We start from the raw sequence: 25,415 nt of genomic DNA on the forward strand, positions 1-25,415 counted from the left end.
AGTAATACCCCCCATTTGGCCCAGTTCCTGAAGGCATGCTATCTGTCATCAGAAATGCCACAGTGGCACCGAAGCATAAAGCTGCATTTCAGCCATTACTAGATTATCTGATAAAAGGCTACTGCTGTAGTTTAGTCAAAACTCTATGCTACATAGTGAAAACAATCATTTTGTTCCCCCTGTACGGTTTATCTTTTTGATGTAATCAACAACCGCAACGGTTTTTGAGTTTGTGTGAAATCCAAAGCTGGACAATGACACAAGGCTGCATGTTAGCCTATTTCTAGAGAACGTATTGTCCAATCCTCTGTGTTTACCGTTGCTGGGAAAAGTGCCATTTACACTTTGGCTTCGGCTTCGAACAATGGGGCAGATTCCATGAGCTATATTCTGTTGTTTCCCTCGCTCTGGGAAACCGCTCTGAGTTCTAGTTATTTTTGGAGCTAACTGTAAATTGTGGAAGACAGATGAAGTATTTCTCCTTCAGAAGGAGACCTCTCGCACATTCGGACTGGCAATAACAAGATGGCAAAGGTGTGCTTGTGTGCGCGTGTTTGTGTTGTGTGTGTATGTGTGTGTCAGTTTGGCCTCTTCATTTCAGTGGTGGCCTTTGTTTGCGCAGATATTTTTTTTTACAATTTGACAAGCTTTATTTTTAGTCGCTGTGGAACAACCATAGGCTGCTGAGGCGTCTCCTTGACCCAAATGGGAGACAAAGACCCAGTGTGCCATGGGACAGAAAGGAGTGTGTTACCGTTAGATTGCATACACAGGTTTCTAAATACTTCACAACTGTTTCATGTCATCAAATGAATGACAAACCCTTTTTAAATTAAGCAATGGAGGTTTGAAGATGAATTAAAGGAAATTCAATGAGGAGCACTGCTGGAAAAAACAGCTTTTCCAAAAAGGGAAAGAAAAATCATTTATAATCAGTAAAGTCTTGGGTCAACTAAAAATTACCAATCATGAAAATATTTCTAGTGGACTCTGCAAAAATACGACTACGCCTGAACTCTCTGTCCATGTGTTTATTGAAAGCGGTGAACGACCACACGAACTCCAAACATGGGTTTCTGGCATATGAGTCAGTCTCAATTAGATTGCGTTTCCCTAGAGGTAAATCAGGTGCTGTGTCCTTCACTCCGAGGGCCTTGTGTGTAATAAGTTAATTTTAGATCAATATAAAACATTTCTGTTGGAGTTAAACATCGTTGAGCAAGTGCAGACTGCATTCCAATCCATTTATGAGCATTTGCAGCGTGAGGCCGACTGCCTCAGTTGTTTGGAGCGCTGCACTATACTTTTGTGTCTGAGTCAGGGAATTGCCTAAAGCTGAGTATGCTGAAGTTAATTTACGTTACGGACAGCAACTTTTCAGCAAAATGCATAGCAACTAGGATCATGCTCATTAAAAGTTTTAGTTGGTCCACTACTTCAGGCAATTGAATCACTTTTATCTCATTTTGATAGTCAAGCTAATATAATTTTGGGTTAGGGTTTTGGGAATACATTTCAATGTAAATGTAAATAAGGAATGTTTTGATCTCAGTCATGGTAAATCCTGCAGAAGACAAGTTCCTTTGTGTTTGACAAACACATGTAATCTCTCACATGTCTGTTTGAGTGATGTTCCAGGAATTTCACGAACCTGAACACCGGTCCGTCTTCCTGCTTATCTGGTCATGTCAACAGAGCTCAGCAGGTCCCCTCTCAGCTCTAACTGCTGTATATTTACCCAGAGGGAAGAGTCCTTATGCAACCACTACACCCCGTGCTGCTAAACTCGTCAGCCATGGCCTCCATAGTTGACCCTCAAACTCCTGGTGGTTTCCTGTTGGGGTGCACACACTGATGGTTGTGATGATGTGATGAAAGTCTGAGCTTTCTCTCACTCCACGTTTGTAAGCGATTTGGTTTATTTGGTTTCAGATACAAAACAGTGAATTTGCAGAGAGTGATGATGACAAACACAGACTCTAATAACAAGGAAGCCAACATGGAGAGATCGGTTTCTCAGTCTGGGAAAACCTCTGTTTGATGCCAGGAGCAGTGAAGGGATAAAAAGCTGTGTTATTATGTATGTGTGGGGTTGTATTGGCTGTTTGGCCTCTGCTTTGAATGTCCCATTTGCTCGGCTTGCTGCCCATTATGTGTTGTGGATCTAATCAGTCTGAAAGTCGTCTTCTTTTAGTCGGGCCCCTGGGGCCCCTCTCTTTGTGTGTAGTCAGACTGTAAACACGACTCTGCTATACTGAATCCAAGCTCAAGAAAACATTCACTTAAACATTTTTAACACTTTTTAAAATCCAAATGTCTCCTCTTGTCCTCCCACCTGTCATCCCAGGTGGGTTAAAAAAACACTATATAAAAACAACCTACATGTTGAGCCTGCTAAGGTCAGCGCTGCTTGCCTGGTGTGAGGGACTGGACCAGATGGCTTCCCAGCATAGAGCAGTGGGACCCATGGGTGGACAGTATGTAGAAAGTCCCTATATATCTCTCTGCATGTTTTTTCTGTGTTTACCTGGCTGTTAAATTAGCCTATGGGGAGCTGCAGGCTGGTTCTGGCAGCACATGAAAGAGATTCAGATTGATACTAAATGAGTGATGGTCAGGTGCACTAAAAATTACTCAAAGATTTTGCAGTTAAAAGGGAGAACAGCTGTTGTTCCCAGTGAGTTGTAGCCAGCAGAGTGACATTGTAACCCTGCCAGACCTGACTGGCACCACACTCCTCTGTGTCTATTTCTGAGGCCAGGGGGGGCGCCGGCCGCACACAGGGTTGATTGGAAGGCACATGAGAAGCGAATGTGGGTGTTTGTTGGACACTGTAGACGCTCTTATCTTTGCTAAGCTTCGTGTCCCCTTGTGACCATCACAGGTAGCCTGGACTTGAAGGCTCATACCACAAAGAAACCATGACAGGGAGAAGAAAAGCTTTTCTGTCCTGAGAAAGCTGGGAAAATATCCAAAACCTATGGTAGATTCTTGTGACACTAATTCCTCCCCAGTCCCCACTGAGGAAAGAGATGCAAGGCTATATTCGGGGTGGGATACTAAGAAAAGAGAAAGGACCATAGCCTTGCCAGGACCTTCAAGTGGTCATTACAAGAGAAGAGAAAGGAGCGTTGTGATTTATTGGATATTTTGAGTCCTTTCTCTGGCTCGAACCTAGACGTCTACTGTGATGCTGAGCCTGGATAAAGGACTCTAGCTGGCTGTTTGCAGTGTTCCCACATGGATTTTCTGTCACAGTTAAGGCCTGCATTAGGGAACTGGATCAAAGGAGTCATAATTGAGCCCACTAAAGGGTAGCATGACCTAGATATACCAGCAAACTGCAGTCCTGCACCTATTTGTCAGATGTATTTATTGACCCTGACTTTTTATGTGGATAGCTTCAGCACATACATTATATAATTCGGTTTCAATATGCCTCACATTTTGATGAACACAAATAGACTGCCTTATCGTTTATCTTGAAATCAGTTCATGCTCTAATTAAATGTAATTGGTTGTCCTTCTTATCTGTGCCCTTTTTTTTCTGGTGTAGTTTTCAGGTGGATTGACAACCAGGTTGTTTCTCTCTCTGCCCCTTTTTCTCTGTTTTGCACCTCCCCTCTCCACTGTCTCTTGTTTTATTGTCTATGTGTGTTGTGCTGAGCTGGCTGCTGTCACCCTGTGATTGTAGTTGAGCTCTGTGGGTTTTTTTTTTTTGCGTTAGTGGCACTCGGAGCGTATGGTTCTCTGGGCCCTGCTGACTCCGTGCCTGGTGTCTCACTGAGTGTGTCCACCTGCCTCCTTATTCAGGGAAACACACATACACGACAACACCCCCGCTGCTCCGTTGCCTGCCACAAAGATGACATCACTTCCAAGACACACACACATACAGATGGATACATGTAGGGGACACAAACACTGACACTCTCTCCATATGGGCCAGTGGGCATTTTGAGCCTTTCAGTCTGTCAAACAGTGTGAGTTGTTTACCGCTTTTCAATTTCGATTAGTAGTCAGGCGTGACTAGTGCATCATCATATCCTGTCGCCATTTTTAAATTCAAACAGAGCTTTAACATTTGTCTCATTTCTTTATTTCTTTCAGCGCTGATTGGGTGGAGATCCTGGAGCCACGCTCCCGCGAGCGTATGTATGTGAACTTGACCACTGGCGAGTGCGGCTGGGATCCTCCTGTAGGCGTTCCTGTCCGCCAGGCAGACGGTAACCAGTGGTGGGAGCTGTTTGACCCTCACAGCGGCCGCTTCTACTACTACAACTCCACTGGTCGCCGTACGGTCTGGCATCGACCCCAGGGAGCCGACATAGTGCCCCTCTCCCAACTCCAGGCCATGAAGCGAAGCAGCGAGGCCAAGCGGACTGGAGGGGGCGTGGACAGGCACCACCATGGGACCACGGGGAGTATCAGCAGTGTAGGGAGCCAAGGGCACTGCACCCCTCTGCCCGAGCAGGACGGAGACAGCCCTCTCCCCAGAGCCCCGGAGACCAGCGAGGAAACTGCCAACCCTGAGATGGACCCAGCGGTAGACAGCAGATCGCAGGGGGATGGAAGCAGCAATGAACAGAGCACAGATGGCAGCAAAGACCCACAGAGGTAAGCTGGACCCAACTTTCAGTAGCCCCCTACAGTAAATCTGGAAAGAGAATTGTGCTTAATCATTAGTGGATCTTATTACCAGGAGAAAAGGGGGGAAACGTGATAGTCATCGCAGCATGTGGTATAGTGAGTTGTAATGACTTTCAAATGCTTCCACCATGAGAACATGCAGGATTATTTTTGACTTTTGCCCACTCGAGCTGAACTCAGACTGCTTTTTTATTTTCATTCTCACTTATCTGAACATTCCTCCATATGTCGCATGTTTCCATACCGTTGCCCGTGAACTGTGCTGCTCAGCCATTTCCAGCAAATCGCTACCAAATGGGGGGAGAATGGTCAGTTCTATTACGGAGCACGACATTTTCCCCCCACACTCACGCTAGGGTTACTGGTGGTGCAGAACGGCCCCCTAACAGTAACTCCTTCAGAGACACACCATCATGTGCTCGGTGTTGTGGCCTCTTCCAAACCACCATCTCTTCCCTCCAAGACAGATTCCAGACATGCCACTTCTGTTTCCCCTGGCACGGCGCCACTGAGGCCGTCTTAGTGTCCTTCTGTGTGCACCACCACCACCACCACCCTGCTCCGCACCGCTCCAACGCTCATTTCATTTTCCTAAAACAAATCTAAACCCCAGGCCATCAAGGACTGTAACGCCTCTTATGGGTGAGGGATTAAATGTGCATGCATGAGAGGCATGTGAGAGTGTTGTCTGTGGTTAATAACAAGCAGAACCTTTACATTCCAGCTTCCTATAAACAAGGCAAAACCCCGCTGGTTTTCTACGGCGACTCTGGCTCTCCAGTTCCTCCAGGGTCCTCTTGTACCTCACCTTGGCCGTCCTCTGACCCCCTGATCTTATGGAATTACTCAGTGGCGGTGGAGGGGGGGGGGGGGGACTAATTGGTCAGTTGCGGTTGTTGTGGACTAGTGGAGCCCTGTTCAATTCCCTGGTGTGTGTTAAAACTCCCCGCACACAGGGGTCTCACTCTGCCCTAGTGAGTCAACCTTTCCCAGAATATTTTCTGTCTCCTCTTAAAACAATTGCCAGCTGTGGAGCTGAGGAGTGGAGATCCCTCTACACTGCTAATAAGAAGACCCCTCATTATGTTCCCTTGTTCGTTTACACTGAAACAAACAAAACAAGGCATCACCGCCACAGTGTGTGAGTTTAGATGCGCATGCCGGGGAGCCAGAATTGGAGCCATGACACATAAAACAACAGCGTCGTCTGTGTGTCCTGCCATGCCAGCTCTCCCATTTTATGCAGTGATCGATTTGGCTCTGTGACCTCCTCCTCTGCCGGCTTAAACAACAATGCCCCCTCATTCCATGTTCATACCTTTTATACAGAGCGCCAAGGCAGAATAAAGGTGCAACATTCCCACATTGAATAGCCCATGTAAAAGGGCTTTTAAACCACAATGCCCTTCTCAGCCATATGGCCCTTCGTATGTTCACTAGCTTCCATCTCTGCAGGTAATTGGATACTCATCCTCAAAATGCACAGGGGGAGTTGCATGTGACAGCTCAAAATGGTTGAAAACAAACTCAGACATACCGGTACTTGCTGTCGGTTAGTGGTCAGCCTCACTGATAATGACAAAGATGAATGAGTAATGAGCAAGGGAGAAAGTTTAAGTGAAGAGTTGGTCATAGTGGTTTGAGGTTAGCTAATTGTTCCGTCCCACCCAGAGTGGGAGTGCTACAGGCTTTCATGACAACATAGTGGGCTTCCTGTTTTCTTGATCATACACCTTCTGGTCATAGCTTTTTTTTTATAGCTCCTTTAGTGTAGTAGGACTTTGTCATTGTTTGAAATTCCACACTGTTTGGTTTGAGCGGCTCAGCTATTGTAGACATGTCTTCACATGTTCCTTTTCCCTCCTTTTTTTTCTCTGTGACATTTCAGAGTAGATTAAATGTTATTAACTTATGACCTCTGAAAACAATGCGGTTCAGCGTGGAGATGGGACAATCCCAGTTCTTCCAACACCAGCTTCCTTTTGTTTTTGGGGCTATTAATATATCTGTTCATAGTAGATAAAAGAGTTTTCCAAAGTGTTAACGCAGCACACCCTTTGTGTTATTCTAAGCACTGGTTGGTTGGTTGACTTTCCTTTCTCTGTCTGTCTCTCCTCTCTTTTTAAAGATGATATCTTTATTTATCTTATGTCTACGTACATGATTGTAGGAAGTAGAGACATATGACCACACTCAGCTTGGCTGCCAAAATCTGTTACTCATTGGCCAAGTCTTATCACATGCCCTGGGAATTTCTGGGCACTTTGAGCCTGTGGAGCTCATCAGGGAAGTACCTTGGTCTCAAGAGGTAAACATGTCAGTCAGTCACATGTGGTTGTAAGCACAGGAAACTGAAGCAATCTGATCTCTTTCCACGACGCAGGAACTAAAGGTGTTACAGATCAACTAACTCACAACATCTGTATTGAATTTCACCCACCTTTCAATACACGAGTGTGTCTGTCTGTTGTAGTCATCAACCAGGTAACATCTGGGTGGGGGTCCACCATACATAATGTGTGATTTGTGTGTATGCCCATCTTCACCGTGTGTGGGCTGCTGCTCTGCACCAGAGCTTTTAAGTTGGAGAACCCTGCTGAGGTTGAGTGGACGTTAAAAGTCTGCTGAGGACGGACAACAGCATGGAGGAAGACAACCCAGAAGTGACCCAAGGTGGTTCACATCAGGGTCATATTACTCTTTTGTCTTATGGGCTGGCCTGGGGAGTATAATGGACCACTAAAAGGAACAAAAGCCCTCACTTTAAGGCAGTTGTCCCTCAGGGGTCAACCGAAAGCTTTCTCTATGCAGGAAGTCTAGATATGCTGAATGGTGAAGAACACCAAATGACTTGTATGTGCCCTCTCATTTAGCCCCTGTAATGATATAGCAGCGCACCGCCATTCAATCTAAGACAGTCACGCTGACATTAGACACTCAAAACTCGCCTTTCTGGATCGTCAGCTTTGGATTCCTTTAAAAAGATTCAGACAGCAAACACAGACGTTGGTGTATTAGTATTTAAGTGGTCAACTGGTTTGTTACATTGTTTATTTCTCTGTGTGTTTATAAAGAGACAAGATAGCTGGTTTTATAGTGAGTTTGCAATGGGTTTAGTTAGGGGGACGTTGACGGCAAATGTAGATAACTGCGAAATGTCAAGTGTCTGAAAACAGAACAAACTCAAATACAGAACTAGACACCTTGTCTTTCAATTTTCAGTTTCAGTTTCAGTTTTTTGGGGGAATTTCTGAATAAACCCCTATCATGAAAGAAAAAGTATAAAAAGGCAAAAAGAAAACAGACTTCCCTACACTTGTGACTGTCGCACTGAGTCATGTAGAAGAACTTACCAGTGGGTTTATGTAGGAAATGAGGGGGCGTCTTATGAGGCAGATAAAGTTTTTAAGTTTTTAATGAGTCACACATTGTCTGAATGTTTACTGCGAGAGCACAAGCCTCTCTTGCTTTTCATCTCCCGCCACTCTGAGGACGTAGCCACAGCATTTTTACACACACTGGAAAGACTTGTTTTATCTCCTGGTGGGGTAAGCTCATTTTTTCTGCTCTTTCCAGATGGAGTTTTAAGTCTGCCTATAATAAGGAAGTCGTTTTTTTTTTCCTTTGTGAAAAAGTTGCACTTTGAACCTTATATGCCTTAGTGCTTTCGTCTGGTTAGCAGTGACAGTGTCCTTATTTCTTTTCTTTTCTTTTTTTTAATCTGTGATGTTCCTCCGCATGTCTGTCTTGTAAAAGCAATGTTTACGGCAGTGTCAGGACCTAAATTAGAGAGCTGCAGTTTTATGTGGCTCTTGTTTTATTTTAGATATCGCTGAAACACTCCAACACACTTCTCCCCGATGTTGTGGGTGAGGTGGAGTACCTCCATTGAAGAAGCAGTGCTACCACATGTGAACTGGCCTCAGGCTTGCTGCTTCAGCTGACTCGCAGTGTGAAGAGACTATTGGTGTGTGTGTGTGTGTGTGTGTGTGTGTGTGTGTGTGTGTGTGTGTGTGTGTGTGTGTGTGTGTGTGTGTGTGTGTGTGTGTGTGTGTGTGTGTGTGTGTGTGTGTGTGTGTGTGTGTGTGTGTGTGTGTGTGTGTGTGTGTTTTTGTGTGTGTACGAGTAGAGAATCCATTTTTAATCATGTCAGCCAAATAGTGTGCTATAGTGGGATCTGGCCTCATGAGAAGAGTTTCAGATACACTTTCAAATTCCAGAGGCGGGGTCTCTCAGGAATCTAGTTGGGTTTGGCCGTATCCTGTCCCCTTCAAACTGATCCTAGTGGCTGTCCTCTGGCCCATCCCAGCACTCCTCGCAGGGTCGGGCTGCGGGAGCCACAGACACGCACAGCTGGTAGACATCTTGGCTCAGACAAGGGAGGTGCGTCACTTCAGCTGTTGCAGGACAGCTGGTCCTCTGAAGGTGTCTTACAGGAACTAGGTGGTTGCCAGCGTTGCCACAGGCCCAAAATGTTATTCTATACTTCTGTTTCATTTTTTTTTGTTTTACACCAGTGCTCAAAAATGAGAAGAAAATTATCTTTGAATGTCGGGGAAGTAGATATGACATTGTCCTCGGTGAATCCTCTTTGTCTTTTCAGTTTCCTTCCCATACGCAAATCGCAGTGATCCCATTGGTCCGTGCGCTGAGGTGTTTGTGTAGCAGAAGCTTGGCCTGTGCGACCTCATTTCCTCTTCCTGTCCAGCCAATGTTAATAATAACCCCTGTTTTTCAGACCCCCACTATTCCCAGGGGTTAAATTTAAGAACTTCCAATTCCATATCCCTATCCGCCAAAGTGACTCAGCTGATTACTTTTCCAACAACAGTTATTCCAGTCAGGAAAGAAAGAAGAAACAGAACATCTGCTGACAGCGGTGTATTTAGTTGGCTCTTGAGACGGCCTGAACACAAGAATATTCAGAGCAGTGACAGAGATATCTGAGACAGCGTTTGTGGGTGTGAGACACTCGGGCTGCTGAGACTAATTGAAATTTGCTGACCGTTAAGTTGATTTGCTGCCGCAGAGGCCAATCAGATTATCCCATTGGTGTCCAAAGGGCCTCTAACTTCGTTTTATCTAACATTTTTCTGTCTTGCTAAAGGTCTCACATGCTAGCTCCAGGCTCTGAATGAAGGGGTTTGTAAGCGTCAGTGCGGGCATGCAATAGGTGTGTGTGCATGTGCACTCTGTGTCTAATCATGTGTGCTTGAGAAATGTTGAAATGGAGATTACCTCTTCGCAAGCAGCAGCAGCGAGAGATTTAGAAAAATCTGGGGAGTTCTCACACTCCCAGTGATAATTATCATGTCTCTTTTAACCTCTGTAATAAATTGCTGTGAGTAATCCCCTCCTTCAGCTAACAATCAACAAACACCTGACAGGCTGACTCCTAGCAGGCAACACACCCTTTCCAAACAACTTTCATTCTGGAGAAAAAATAGTCCAGGCCTGTTCAGTCTTACGTAAGAGCCTGTCTGTTTGTCTAAACTGTATCTGGAAGGTGAAGATGGCTCTTTCAGGTTGAGTTTCCAAATCCGCAACTCCTCCCACCCCTTACCCTTTTGCACTCCATTGCTGTTGTTGAGGGAGGCGTCTCCGTGACGATGGCACAGCCACGCATTGTGTTGAGGCTCCCCACACTGCCACGGAGGCCCCTGAATGGGCCCTGAGGAATGCCAGCCTTCCCGCTCATTCCCTCGCTGCACTCTCCCACGACTAATCCCCACCCCTTCTCATTTACACAGGCTCACACCCTGCTTTCTTGTCTCTCCAGCTCTGTTCTCCTTTACCCCCCCCACCCCCCAATCTCCCTTCGCCCCCCACATCCCCCATCAAATGTCTCCCCAGCCTAGGCCTGTTGTACTTTCTCACCATTGTACTATCCTCGTCTCTCTCTTTTGGAGTTTGCTGTAGTCGTACTCTTATTTGGTTGACCCCAGGTTTACTGATATGTGAGTTGTTCCAGCTGGGTAATGGGATTAGGGGCTTTGGAGCGAGATTGAAGACACTGTACACCAACCTTACTGCAGTTTGCTACTCGGCCTCCATGCGATGGTGACGATCATCATCACACCAAGCTCCCTCCCTGCTGACATCTAACATAATGTGCCAGTGCTGGAGGGGGTGAACATGCTAGACCTTTGCTGGGCCCGGCCAGGACAATGGCAGGCAAACAACAGAGACAAAAGCCCGACAAAATCCCTCTGTCCCAGCACCGTGAGCTGAACTTAGCAGATCGCTCCTCACAGGCCTGTGAACATATCCAGTTTCAGTCCCCGAAGAATAGTCTGTTTAGTGTTGTTACCAAAAATCATCATAAGGTATAATTTAGGGTTTGTATGGACAGGAAAGAATAATATAGAGCAGTGTTGTATTTTTTGGATGTGATGTTATATCTCATGAGCTACTTTTGTCCGCGGATATAGAATTACCCATAAGTCAAACATTTGGTAAAGCTACATATAAGCACTCTGATTTAGATTTAGTCCATACTTCCGCTCTGTGTGCAGTGTGTGAACATTGCATTAGGCATTTCCTGTTTGTGCTAGATATGGGGAAGCCCTCTCTCTCCAATCCTCTGCACGACCTCCTCAGACAGGAAGTAGTGGCCACTAGCGTATCAGGGTCAGTCCTCATAAAGTATATCGCCCTAGCCACCAGGAACATGGTAGACGGATGAGTGTTTTCACACGAAACCCCAGAGATAGCGACTTTTTGTATGAGCAACAAGGTTTGATTTGTTTGTGGATAATAGAAGAAGAATTTGATTATTGTGGTTCTGTGTGTGTGAGGTCCGCCATGTTCCCTTGGACCTCCAATTAAAAGGAAAAGTCCTTGATGTTTCATGTGTGAGCTGTTTCTACTGTAGTAAACCGGTGTGAAACAGTCAGCTGTGTGTCAGCTGCCGAGGTGGGAACGATTTTGTAGCATTTGTATCACCTCCTCCTGCTTGACAAGACCAGAGTGAGAAAACATACACTGTTTCAAAGAGTACAAACAGTGGCTTCTCACGTTTACAGCTGTCATCTATCAACCCCCACCCCTCCTCTCTGTATAACCTTACACACTCACGCTTGCTTGTAACAACTAAACAGTGGTGGTTTGGGGTGAATCCCATCCATCAGAGCTTCTTGTCTTCACACGTGTCTGTCTGTGTGTGTGTGTGTGTGTTGCGTGTTATTTCGGCTGTAAACCGTCTTGATTGGTCTCGGTGAGCCGGCAGAGGGGGACTTGGAGTGTTCCCAACAACAATGGTTTGTGGTAGTGGTGGCTGACTGTCCTGGTGGCGTGCCAAGTGGCTGAGATCCAGCTGTTTACAGGCCCTGCTCTGGATGGTGGATGTGTGGGACCGTTAGAAGACGAGAGCCTGTTTACATTCAAACCTCTGAGGTGGTGGTGGTGTGACTCACTCTATAGACTGGAGGTGACACAGGGTCCTGAGACAGAGGGAGAGGGAGAGAGAGCTAGAGGAAGTTTGCCGTTGGCTTGAGGACCTCAGGGGAATTGTTTCAGCATTGTTCCAGAGAGATGTGGGGAGGAGAGGGGGGGGTCACTCCGCCTCTTTCTCTCCTCCCTCTGCGTCCTCTTCCTGCCGTTACAGCTCAGCTCTCAGCTGAGTCTCAGTGCTCCTGGAAAAGGGAAGCCTTTGAACACTAGCCTTGGCTGTACACTGATCTGTTTGTGTTTGGATTTACAAGGACAGAAGGTGAGCAGCTTTGATCTAATTAATTACCCCACTGAATGTTAAGTAGACGTTGGAGGAGGAGGCGCAGTAAGTCTCCTCTGCCTGCCGTCGAACTTATTTACCTGTCTGACCTTTGATTAAGCGAGCAAGTACATTGAACTTGTATATCCTGCGCAGCGCCATGTGCTGCGTTTATATTATGTCTCTTCCTCAGGCCGTCCACCAACCGTGTGTGTTTATGTGCAGTAAGGCCCGCTTTAGAAAACACCGGTTTAAGAGGGCAAGTTTTTGATCAGCCGAGGAATGAAAACTACTGATTGCAGGGGAAGATTATGAGGCGACAGCGGAGTGGAGGGCAGCAGACCATAGCAGCGTGACCAGATTGATGGCAGATTGTTTTAAATAGCTGGGATTAGCAGTGGCCCATTGGGTTTGAAGTTAGCCCAGCCGCCTAACCAAGAGGTGAAGAATTAACCTCTGGACCTTGGCAAAGATCTTCTCAGCTGTGAACTTCTACAATCCTGACTTCCCTCAGATCAACTTTTTTTTTTTCATGTGGCCTGCTGGTTTGCTGCTCAGTTGTTCATTCACTGATTGAAATAGCAAACCTTTATAGCACGTGAGCCAACAGTGGGCTACTTCACACCCTTACAGCCATCAGATTTTATATATAGCTTATCATCCAGAGCTCTAGTGACACATGTTAAGAGGAAGGGTTTCAATGTGATGTGTTGTGTTCAGTCACTGGGTATTTTTAGGCCTTTGGTTCACACAACACACACTGCAGTTATTGTCTCTTGGGTTTGACCAGGCCATTACAACTGCCAGACTAAAAATGGAGAACAGTCTTTGGAGGTCAGCGAAATGTTTGGAGAGGAATTTGTGTATTCTTGCTGATTTTCTCAGCCCTGTCAGCCTTGAGTTTTCTAAAATAGAAAAAATATAAGGAACGGCTTCATGCCTGTGCATAATTGAATATGATGATAGTCCTTATGTGTTATTGTATGTTGACTTTTCTATGTATATTCAGACTTAACATTTACTTTCTCGCTTCAGCTGAATAATTCTGCTCATGTTTTGTCTTTTGTCAGGGATGCGTCTCAAAGATGGCAGCCTGCACCTGGTTCAAAGGCAGCCATGTTGGTGAAGGTGAACAGCATGAGCCGTAACCAGGCCAGCCCGACCCTGCAGCAGCAGCAGCAGCAGCAGCAGCAGCTCCAGCACAGTGCACACAACAAAGCCAACGCCTTCACTCTGCATCCCTCCAGCAACAAGGCCCAAGGAGGACACCTAAGCTCCCCCCAGGGATATAAAACTGCTCCATCTGGCAAAATGTCAGGTGACACACGTCAGGCCCATCACCTGAGAAAAGCCAGCAACGGCAGCTTCTGTTTGGTCACAGACAGCAGCCACCCCAGTCCGCTCCTTCACAGGTCACAGACCAGCACACCGCGACCCGTCTCTCCTCAGTACGGCTGCACTGCCCCGATCTACGATGAGCCAGTTTCAGAATGTCCTATATACGACGAACCCCCCATCGACATGGAAGTCGAGGGGGCGCACCTATACAATGGACAACCTCTGTCTCGCTTGACCCCTACCCAAAGCCTCCAGAAGCCCAGACACCTCCAGCACCCTGGCGCATCTCACTCAGCGTCCAGGCACAGGAGGAATCCCTCTGCGTCTGACTACAGCCCAGCTGGTCTGGAGTGCATCAAGCACATGATTAACGTGGACCCCAAACAGGGGCTCCTATCCGGCTCTCCCGTACCCACACGCACCCCTTCCCCTACCTCTAGGCCGGATCCTGTGTTGACCCAGCCTCAGCCTCATCCTCAGCCACACCCCCAGGCCCAGGCCCACTCTCTGCCCCAACCCCGAGGCCAGTTGAGGGACAGAGACCCGGGACCCCCAGGCCCAAGCACACTGGACAAGAAACAAAACTGGCGGGTCCTGGAGGCCACCGTGCAGCGCGCCATGGAAGCACGGCACAGCAGGCAAAGCAGCCAGGCCTCGCAGGACTTCCCCTCGTCGACGCCACAGGCCACGGCAAACTATCAGGACTCCGGTTACTCCACCGGCCCCTCCCCGAGTCTGAGGAGAAAGAGCAGGAGGAGGGTGGGAGCCGGTGGCGGCGCCGGAGGCAGGCCCGGGTCGGTAGGCAGCAGCGGCGAGCTGTGCGCCCTCAACGAGAGGCTAATGGCCGAGATGAGGGAAGTGGTGAGCCGCTCCAACACCATGAGGGAAGTGAGAGCCGGACTCGACCCGGACATGAGCGAGAGGGTCGTTGTACCACGAACGCGCTCCCCCGCGGACTCACTCAGGTGGTACGGAGGAGGAGGAGGAGCGGGGGGCGGAGGGTCGGCGGGCAGGTGCGCGTCACGAGAAGACCTGGCTGGGGTTCCCCGGTCGCTAAACAGGGCCGGTAACCACGGCAACCCTGCCCTGACACCTCTGGAGATACCGGGGAGGCAGAAAAGGACGTACGAGAAGGTGGACACCCTGGAGCTGAGCATCAATAGTCAGGCCAGCCTGTCCTCACCGGAGACCCCAGGACCACCCTCCCAGGTAACCTCACCGTGTGTGTGTGTGTGTGAGTCTGAGAGCCGTAAAAGTTATATTGTTGTTAATAACAGAGACTGTGAGAGAATTCATCACAGCTAATCCAGTATTTTGATTCTTCTCTGTCTGATTATGAGCTCAGCTGCGTCTGTGTTGTTGTGTGGTCTGTTTACCTCGGCAGGTTTTCTAGGATTCAGCTTTGTTTGCTCTGGAAGTGCCCTGATGTCTCTCAAGATACGCTATCAGATTAGGGAATAATTAATTCTCACTGTGTCAAATGAGGTTAAGTCAATGTCTGAGTAGAGCATCTGCATATTATGGGAACCTTTAGCAGCTCTCTTTGTATTGTTGAGTTGTAGTCTAGTCCTGAGGGAGCTGTAAGTGGCGAATAAACGTGTCCACTTCAATGAGCAGAAATATTCCTCTCAACTATTGGGGCAGATCAGATTTTGTTGTATTTTGACTTTGCAGAGGATTAGAATATACATCATGGACACATGTGGATGGCCCACGGTGACGTCAAGGAGCCTTAGAAAAAGGTGCACATGATCGAAGATGAAAGAGGCGTTTGACTTCTGAACACAGTTACATAAGTAGCAGCATGTGGAGCCAATTCCAAGTTCTGTTATTGCTAATCTCCAAATCCCCTCTTGCAACAGCATCACGCCCCGTGCCTCCATACGTTACAGTGCTGTTTTCAGAAGCAGTCCCGTCCCGCCGCACCTCTGCAGCTATGAATGTTTGATTCAACGGGGAGCTCGGGCATCAAAAGAGTGAGGCTAATCTGTCTCTTTGAAAGGAACACAAACCATTTTGTGAGTAATGCCTCTCACATTCCAATCTTGAAAGCATAAATGTCCCCAGGACATTAGGCAGTGGGCAGGCACAGCACCGCTGACTATAATGGCCACAGTCCCAGCATTACCTGTCATCCACTTACCACCGACCATCTGCCCCGCACTGCAGGTACTGTATGCTCATGCGCCAGCTCTGTGCTCGGGCATCTGGGGCCTGTGCCAGACCAGAGCGATTCAGGACATGGCTTCCCTTGGTCAGGAAGGAGGGCCGCTGTGGCCCATATGGCTCAGTGCTTGGCAGGGAGATGAGGAGGGGGAGTCAGGCTGGTACCGAGGCTTATTGGTACCAGTGTAGCTCTAGCATGTCAGACAACGGCCAAGGAGCAGCGAGCAGGCCCCCTAAGCCTGTCCTGGAATGTTTTTCAGACCTGCTGTTATATCACTCACTCACAGATTATGGCTTGCTATGTATGAGCAGCTCTACATTTTCCATATTTGTTCTTGCTGAAAGACCTTTGAACTGACTTCAAAGGATGCACTGAGACTCTGACCATTTCCACAAAGACCATGAATAATTCATGTTTTTATAAGCTGAAAGCATTTTCCGCTGTTTCACTGTTGTGTCCCAATCTGTAGTAAAACTAAATTACCACCCTGTGCTGCTGCATCTGTAAGCTATCTGTAATTTTACTGAAAGTAGAAGTTGTACAATATACGTCCCATTCCTTAGTTAACCATGTCCTTTGTTGCACTGACTTCTGTCACCGGCCCAAACATCAGCTCAGTACTGGCTGTATCGACTGTCTGCCAAAGCCAAACCTCAGATCTGCTCCATTTGATTGAGAAACCAAAATCTAAAGTCCAGCTTGTCTGGCACACTCCGGCTATGTTTTTATATCAGGGTCTCATTGGAAAGATGCATTTTTATATCGAGGCATTTTATGTTCCATTAGTAAATTTTACTTTTTATTCTGGCTTGAGTTTTATGTTGTTCCTGGCTGTTTGCAGAGTATATCTGCATTACTGGCGTTCTCTCTTAAGAGAGTTGGGGTTCTCGCTGTGGTCATAAACTCCACCGCAGGGATCACAGGCAGGTCTTATGTAGAGCGTTACTTTAGTTTTCCAGAGAAAGTGAGCCTGGTATAGGGGAGCACGCGCTAAGTAAGGATTGTTATGCCACTGTCTGTTCAACCTGCTGCTCAGACCGGGGTTCATGAGGATTTGGGGAGATTTTGTTTCGGTACAATTCTTTTCTGGCATTAGGAAATTAATGTGCAGATCCTGCAACAATTTCCCCTCGAGCCCCAGCACTGCAGAGCGGAGCACAGTGGGGCAAACGGCAGCTCAGCTCAACGAAGTCTCTGCAGCTGCACACACGCACACACAGAGTTGTACCTCTGCTGCATTCTTGCCTCACCCCCTCTGTCTCCTCTTCCTCTACCCTCCCTCCTCCTCCTCCTCTTACTCTGTACAACTCCTCTTCTGTATCTCATGTCCACCTCTTGTTCCCCTGCAGGCCGGCACCCTAGAGCTGCAGGCTCAGCTGGAGAGCCGAAAGAAAGGCATGGTCGATGGGCGGACCGCTTCCCTGGGCCCCCACCGCCCTGCCAACCATGACAGCAGGGAGGGAGGTGATGGGGCAGGAGGAAGGGCAGGAGGATCCTCCTACCAGCTCTCCTACGCCACCCTGCGGCAGCCCCCGCCTCCCGACATGGGCATGGAGGACTGGGCCAGCAAGCACCTCAACAGTCACACGCAAGGCCTGTTCCGGCGCCGCGTCTCCATCGCTAACATGCTGTCGTGGAACCGCGGCTCCATCAAAAAGCCCATGCTCGTCACCAGCAACCGAGCCGTCAGGAAGGAGGCCTGCGAGATGTTCAAGCTGGTGCAGGCCTACATGGGAGACCGGCCCTCGCGCCTGGACCGCCGCCACTGCGCCCTGCTCATCGTCACCAAGTGCTGGGACATGCCGGGGCTGCGGGACGAGCTGTACGTTCAGCTGGTGAGGCAGACCACGGGCAACGCCACCCCCAGGAGCTTGGCGGCGGGCTGGGAGCTGATGGCGGTCAGCTTGGCCTTCTTTGCCCCCTCGCCCAAGTTCCGCTGCTACCTGGAGGGCTACATCCAGAGACACACGGAGCCCACCAGCGACAAGAAATGTGAGTCTCAGACTGAGCAACAGGGTGGGTCACCTTTCTATCTTCTGCACCTCCCTGTGTTGTCTGACCGTGAGCGTTGTTTATGTACGCCACAAACATGTCTCTTCTTTTTTAATCATCCTCTGTTCTTTTCTGCTCTATCCGTGAAACTCATTTAGTCAGTGTGAGCATGATAAAAAAATCATTATTGTTTTAAAGTACAAGAGTTAGACTTGTCGGCTATGTGTTCGTCCAACAGATCATCAGACATTTGACCTTTTCTGCTTCCTCTTTTTCTTAGTGACTCTATTCATATTGGAACAACAGGAACTAAAGCTGAAGAAGAATTCAAAGTCCAGAAAGAAGCGAAAACAGAACACAGACGAGGAAGAGGGTAAATCTTTAACTTGCTCCTAAGTCCAAAGCATCACTTTAAAGGATCTAATTGTAAGTTTTCCTATTGTTATGACCAACATTAGCATAATAGCTGTTTACTTAGAAGAAAAGAAAAGTTGCGAGTTCAGCAACAAACTCTCTCAACTTGCCAAGAGCCGTCTCGAGTGGCAGCAAGCAGATCTGTTGTTTTGATTCTAAATATGTCATATCTACTGAAACCAGCTAGTTCTGGTTTAGCTAGACTGTCTCATCACTTTTCATTACAGAGTCACTGTGGCGTCTGTCTGCCCTGACATAGAATAGTTTGTATTATAACCTTTTGTACTGTAAACGCAACGGTGGCTGAAGCTCTTGGCGTGACTTGTAGGTAAACACCAATAAATGCTAACACTGGCTATGTAGCAATAGCAAAACTTACAAGTAGTCCCTTTTAAAACATCACAACACAAATCTGTACAAGTGTATCTGTTTGACAGAGCGTGAAGTAGGTAGGGGAGGGAGTCCCAAAGATGTTTTTCTACTCTCTTCAAAAACTAGAGTCTGCAAGCAACACAAGCCATTACAAATCAGACGTATCACTCCCTGTAGAGTGACCAGTCTGAGTGGGATGGAAAATTCAGCACTGTGCAGTTTGGCAGATGAGTACACGCTGATGTACTTGCAGACACAATGAATGGATTTCACAGAAAGTTGAACTGAAAAAAACATGTAGGACGAGAATGTTAGAAAGTCCTGTACGCGTACAAAAGACCGCACTGTGAATCATATCAGTGGTCTCTGTAGCTACTCGCATGTCAAGTAGCCATTTAAGAGGATACCTACTCATCGGCACGTGCCCTCATCAGAGTAGACCACACTGCCAGCTCTGATGATGTCACCAGAGAGGAACCCAATCGCCTCACAGTAGACACCACAGCAGCGGCCTCACACATTGTACTTGAGTGACTAAGACTCAGTTCTTTATGCTGGAAATACTCCAACTGACTAGGAGGTCACAGAGAAAGCCTACTGAACATTTCTGACTCACTGTAGAAGTCTCCAGGGGGAGGAATCTTGATGAAAGCCAACAACAAGAAAAAAAAGGTCTCATATGTCCCAAAACAGAATAATGAAAGCTGCTGTTTTCTTGATGGATGGAGGAGCTGGAACACGCACGTTGTGTCTGACCAGAGCAACAAGCAGCTGCAAGCAGCAGGAGTGGGAGTTGTATGTGGGAACTGAACTAGAGGCCTCTTGTCAGGCCAGACCTGGCCTGTACTCAGAAACTGACTTCTTGGGGCCTGCGCTGGGTTGGTTTCAACCAGCATTTGAATGAGCAACTCATAAACAATAACCAGGATGTGAGTGAAGATGTCGCCTCCACATCCTTTAACGGCTTTGTGTTTTTGTTATTATGTTTAGCTGCAGCCAATGTGCAGACAGGTGTCATGCCATGTGTGTGCCTGGTGCCGTACACTCAAGCTGCTAATGAGCTCATATTTCTCTTGGGCTTTGGTTGCTTGGTTGTTGTTGTTGTTGTTTTCATGCTTTCAAACTTGATGTAAATATAGAAGACCGGTTTCATCCAATCCCGTTTTCGCACTGCAACATGGGCATCTACAAGTTACAGCCTCTGTGTTTGGAGCCTTGGGAAAATAACCCTATGCCTTTGCCAGGATCAAGGGCAAATTATTGGTATGAGCTCCTGTAATTAGACATAATTATTGTCAAACTCGGTCAGTTTAGCAGAAGTTGTGAGCGTGCATGCGAGTCACCTGTTTGCTATAAATCTGGGAGCTTTGGCTGTAGAGAACAAACTGGAAAGTGTTTGTTACTTTTTGAAATCCCATCAGTAAGTTTGTCCATCTGGCCCTGGTTCAGGTGCCTGATACAGCGGAGTTTCTGGGAACAGGAATGGACCTCATGAGATATGAGTGTTTGGTGTGATCCAGAAATGAAAGATTGCGGTGCGTCCTTTTTATGAGCGCACACGATGACCTAACAGTCGAGACTTTCTGTTTGCCTTTAGTGTGGGTATGAGAAGTGCGCATAATTTCTAAAATTGTTTTTCCGGGACATCAGGTTCTTGAGCTGCCTGGGTCTCCTGAGGTGCATCCTGCCGCCTCTAATATAGTTTACTCCTGACATAGATCTAGGCCCTGCCTACAGTAGCTACACAGCAGGTAGCAGACAGTGAGCCTCTGTGTTTCTCATTTTCTCCCGAGGCATTCATGTCTGTGTATGCAGATGAATCACCTGAACGTTGGATGTGTAGGCTGGATCCTGTCTCTAAAGCTTTTGTTTAGCAGCAGTAAATCTTCCCTCAGCCTGACAGTTTAGCTGGGCCTGCTCTAATCCCCATATGCTAGAATCACACTGTCAACATGTCTCTCCAATTACCACTGCCAGCCTTGCATACTCTCTTTGACATCTGTGGGGAAAAAAAACACTGCCTGTTCTGTTTGTGGGAAAGAATTGAGATAATTTATTATTGTGTGTGTTCAGTAATACCTATGGTTTAAAGAGTTTACTTAGGGTCTTTGAAGATATATCAAGAATGTGCACGTTGTTTCTTGTGAGACTGAGTTTCATTGCTCCTCAGCCCTAAATTTGCCTCCTCTGTCACCTTACAGGCCTGCCTATCAGCACATATGCCAAGTTCTGCCATCGGAAGCTGCAGAAGGTGGCGATCACTGGTGGCAAAAAGGTGAGCAAGAAGAATGAAAAAAGGAGTTAAGCTAGATGTTGTATTTTCAGCTTTTTCAGCTCTCTTATCTGTGTGAAAGTAGTACTTCACATTTGAGTCATTCTAGATACTGTCACAGACGAAGACATAATTACAGGCCCACTGGTACAGTCTCAGTGAGACATAAACATGAACCCAGTCATGGCAGTGCAGCTGCAGACATAGCCATGATTAGTATCATAGTCCCTGACATACCGAGGTAGTAAATCTTCCCTCTCCTTACCTGTCGCCCCTCAAGGGACTACGCAAGCCAACCTTGGAGGAGATCGACCACAGTAGGCGGGCCATCATCACCCCCTCCCTGTTCGGCAGTTCCCTGGAGGAGGTGATGGAGAGGCAAAGTGAGCTCTTCCCAGACAGGAAACTGCCCTGGGTGCAGGTTCAGCTTTCCCAGTATGTCCTGGCTCTGGGCGGGGCTCAGACAGAGGGCATCTTCAGGTAAGACAGACCCATCAGCCAATTACATGCCTCAGCTTGAGCCGTCTAAGAGATGTGGAGCCTAGGAAATTAGAAAGGGTGCTTATGTACTGCATGTGTGTGCTGTATTGTATGTGTAGTGTATATAAACAAGTGTGTGTGGTCTTCTGCATCCCCTTATTTCAGAGTAGGCTTTCCCTGTGTACAGTACACAGAACAGACAGCAGAACAAACACAGCCCTGCTTTGCTCCTGAGACCATGCCTGTTTAATTTGATACTTCATAATATGTGTTTACATTACTGCTCAAGCTTACAAGCACGTGGGAGCTCCACAACCGTGTGTTTGTGTTGGGCTTTCTCTAGCAAATTTCACTCTGTAACATCTTGACTTGTTTAGAAAATGTTTTCCTTTTCACAAGAAAAGCAGAATACATGGATCTCCCTGTGAAACCCTGCTCCGACAAAGGGACTTTCCTGAGGGTTATTTGGTTACATTATGTTTGCTCTGGTTTTGTTTTGTTCTAAAGAGGTACCGCAAACAAAGAACAGAATATTTTCAGTCACTAAGCCCCATTGGAAGCCAATTGGGTGTTCACTTGTAATGGATTTGCCACAGGGCATGGAGAATGTGGAAAGATAGGAGTAGAGTTCCCTCTTGTGGAAACTGAGTGTAACTGACGTGTTTAATCCCCAGGGTGCCCGGAGACATTGATGAAGTGAATGCTCTGAAGCTTCAAGTAGACCAGTGGAGGATCCCAGAGAACCTCTCAGACCCCAACGTCCCTGGTGAGAGAAGGCTTTTCATGTGCCCTGTTTATATTTGTGTATCAAAATGTGTCGTTTATGCAATATTAATAAGTGTCCTCATGTCATTCAGCCTCTCTGATGAAGCTGTGGTACCGGGAGTTAGAGGAACCGCTCATCCCCATGAACTTCTACAAGCAGTGCGTCAGTAACTGTGATGACCCAGTGGCGGCCATCGCTGTGGTGCAGTCTCTGCCTGAGCTCAACAGACTGGTGCTCTGCTACTTCATCCACTTCCTGCAGGTAACCACCATGTTGTTATAGATTTATAGGCCTCACAAGCACAGCTCTACCAGGCTCCCGACTCTGCTAACACAATAATGACTCTGTCTAATGGTTGTTTTTAATCACCATCAAGCACCATGTGACCTTTGTCACAGAGACATGATTAAAATTGTAATCAGCCCTCATGTTATCAAAAGAAACTAATTTAATAATACCTCAATCAATGCAGAAGAATAAACCTTCATTCACAAATTATCTCACACAGTGAAAATGTTTAATTAATAAAAGTCAGTAACACAACTCAATGTCAAACTATTTTACTTTTAATCTCTTGTTCCCATGTCGTGTTTTAAAGTCATAGGTCAGTGACTCTTTTTACTCAATGTTGAAAATTTTAAATCGAAAGCAACTGGACTTGGTTATTTGTCTTCCTAGACAAATAACCAAGTCCAGTTGCTTTCGATTTAAAATTCCTTTGAGATACTATGACCTGGACAAATGAGAATATGCACAGGCTTACAGATACTGTACAATATGTGTGCTGTGAATTGAAAGAATCCTGATACTTATAAATAATAATAATAATTTATAATTATAATATAAATAATGAATAAAAATAACTCCAGAATCTACAAAATCGACAAAACAGACTCAAACTAAAACCTACAGTGACCACAAATCTCAACTAAAAACTATTCAAGTTGTCATGGTGTTTTTTATGTAACTGAGAGTGAGTCACTGCAGGTCAAAGGTCTGTCTGTACGCTCAGCCTTGCTCATTGGTTTTCTCTCTTTGCCTCATGTTCTGTATCTGTAGGTGTTTGCTCAGCCCTCCAACGTGGCTATCACCAAGATGGATGTGAACAACCTGGCCATGGTGATGGCCCCCAACTGCCTCAGATGCCAATCTGATGACCCACGAATCATCTTTGAGAACACACGCAAGGAGATGTCCTTCCTGAGGATGCTCATTGTTCACCTGGACACCAGTTTCATCGAAGGGGTGGTATAGACATTAGGTCCTTTTACACAGTCTGTTTGAGGCGGGAACGTTATTCCACCTCGCCGTTCTGTATAAAAGGTACAATTATGGAATAATGTTCCACCTTTGTGCCGGCAGTGGAGGTCATCGCAGAGCCGGATCCATGTGGACGAGTCAGTGTTGTTACACGTCACGCACCAGATTCTGGTTCACTTCCGTGCTATTTAGGATCACACACTGGGACAGCATTATGTCGGCTTTGGTTGGTTCAGTGTAACAACCAAAGGCGGCATAATGAAGGGTCAGTCTTCTAAACGGCAAAATAGCAGGATCTCTGTTTCAAAGGGGCTACTGTAAACCACCGTGTGCTGGATCAATTCTCCAGCATTTCCAGTTACACATTTATACATGAACACTGTCTCCGCTCAGATCACACTGGAAACTCTCGAGATGACTTGTTACACCTCTTACAATACAAGATGTGTGAAAATAGCTTGGACTGTGGGTCAATATGGCCTCCTGCTGTGTCACTGAGAGACAATACACATCACCTGAGCTTTCACTGTGTTTTTTGATACAAGATCCACAGTGACATTCACTTTAATGACTGTGTTTTCTAACCGCTGCATGTGAAAACAGATTTACTGGTTCTTTTCTTACTCAATGGGTAGTATTACAGTCGCATTTGACAAGTGGGCTGTGTTAAGTGAGAGTCTTACAGTATTTACTTCAGAAGTATTCACTTGCACAAAAACACTTAAACAGCAGTGTTGATGCTGTGCTTTCTTTTTCTTTTCTTTTCTTTTTTTTTGGGGTTTCATTCAAGTGTGTGTGTGACTGTCAGAGTGTGAACAAAAGACACAGCCTTCTTTTATCATGTACAGAAAATTGAATATATGAAAAAGTAAAAGAACTTGTGTAATGGTGTCTTCATAATAAGCTTGCCTGTGCTGTTTTGAGTAGTCGTGCTGATAGCTGGTCTCCTTGTATTTCCTTTTACGAGACAAAAGAGCCGGCGCTGCCACAACTTTTTTGACAAGAGTACTGAGTCCTAGTTTCAAAGCACAAACTGGAAGGATGTGCAGAAAGCTCTTTGTAATGGATGGAAGCGATTTTCTAAGCAAATAAACTTGGAAGTGCTTTGACTTTCTGACTCTCAACACTCAACTGAATCCAGATGAGAGTGTTGCAATTAGACTTTTTGTCATAGTGATGTGGGAGGCTGGTTATTCAACTAATACTCTTTCTCTATTATCTATATAAAAACAAGTCTTTGAATTGGAATTGTGTTCTCTTTTGTTTGTGGTGTGTATGTTTTTTTTTTTGTTTTTGTTTCTTTTTTTTTGGCTCAGGTCTTATGATAAAACGGGTGTTGGTTGTGATAACTGTACACAGCCTCCCTCACAAACACTCACATTAACTAATCTACCATAAACCCCTGTACTGAGAATGGAGCAATCTTTAACTGTCAAGCACTATGAGAATGTAGATTAAGCTCTTTGTGTCCCCTCTCAGGCTTTGCCGATGTAAATAAATTCAGTGTGTAAATAGTATTAACTCTCCTTAAGTGTATTCTAATGATCCAGGTTAAGGGTGAGGTTAAAAGTTGCTGTAAAGAGCAATAAAAACGTGTTTTTGTAATTAACTGTTCATTTCTCTGCTGTAACCACCTGCCTTTTGAATTGACTGATTCAAACCACTTTCCATGTATGTATATGTGTGTTTGTATACCTTCTTGTCGAAATATGGAATGACTGTCCATAAATAAAGGTTTGTTCAATTGTAGATTGGATATCTTGTGTTTATGTTTTGGGCACTCTTACTTTCGTTTCGATTGTGGAGCAGAGAGAAGAGACGCTACATTATGCTACAAAGACCTGTGGCAGGATACCAGAAACCAGATGGTCAGAGCATAGACTGTATAAAGAAGGGTCAGAGTCTTGGAAAACATTTCATTTGCTTCTGATGGGAAATTTAATTTAATTTACACCATGGTAAGATGAGATAAACACTGAAACCTAAAAAATGT

At 46.3% G+C, this 25,415-nt stretch overlaps 1 protein-coding gene across 2 annotated transcripts in view; it reads left to right on the top strand.

The window, feature by feature from the left end:
- Positions 1–25,165, top strand: part of arhgap46a (Rho GTPase activating protein 46a) — a 32,958-nt gene extending 7,793 nt beyond the window's left edge. Inside the window, exons 2-10 of one of the 2 annotated variants that reach the window (XM_083971758.1) lie at positions 4,111–4,617; positions 13,432–14,908; positions 17,216–17,882; positions 18,139–18,231; positions 20,846–20,919; positions 21,197–21,396; positions 22,071–22,162; positions 22,254–22,423; positions 23,222–25,165. In XM_083971758.1, coding sequence (XP_083827884.1) covers positions 4,111–4,617; positions 13,432–14,908; positions 17,216–17,882; positions 18,139–18,231; positions 20,846–20,919; positions 21,197–21,396; positions 22,071–22,162; positions 22,254–22,423; positions 23,222–23,416 — 3,475 coding nt within the window. In that variant the 3' untranslated portion in view covers positions 23,417–25,165. The remainder of the gene's footprint in view (positions 1–4,110; positions 4,618–13,431; positions 14,909–17,215; positions 17,883–18,138; positions 18,232–20,845; positions 20,920–21,196; positions 21,397–22,070; positions 22,163–22,253; positions 22,424–23,221) is intronic. The other variant, XM_083971759.1, reaches the window with a different exon arrangement.
- The last annotated feature ends 250 nt before the right edge of the window (positions 25,166–25,415 follow it).

The sequence above is a fragment of the Trachurus trachurus genome (assembly GCF_905171665.1).
Source record: "Trachurus trachurus genome assembly, chromosome: 5".
In the NCBI taxonomy this organism is placed as follows: domain Eukaryota; kingdom Metazoa; phylum Chordata; class Actinopteri; order Carangiformes; family Carangidae; genus Trachurus; species Trachurus trachurus.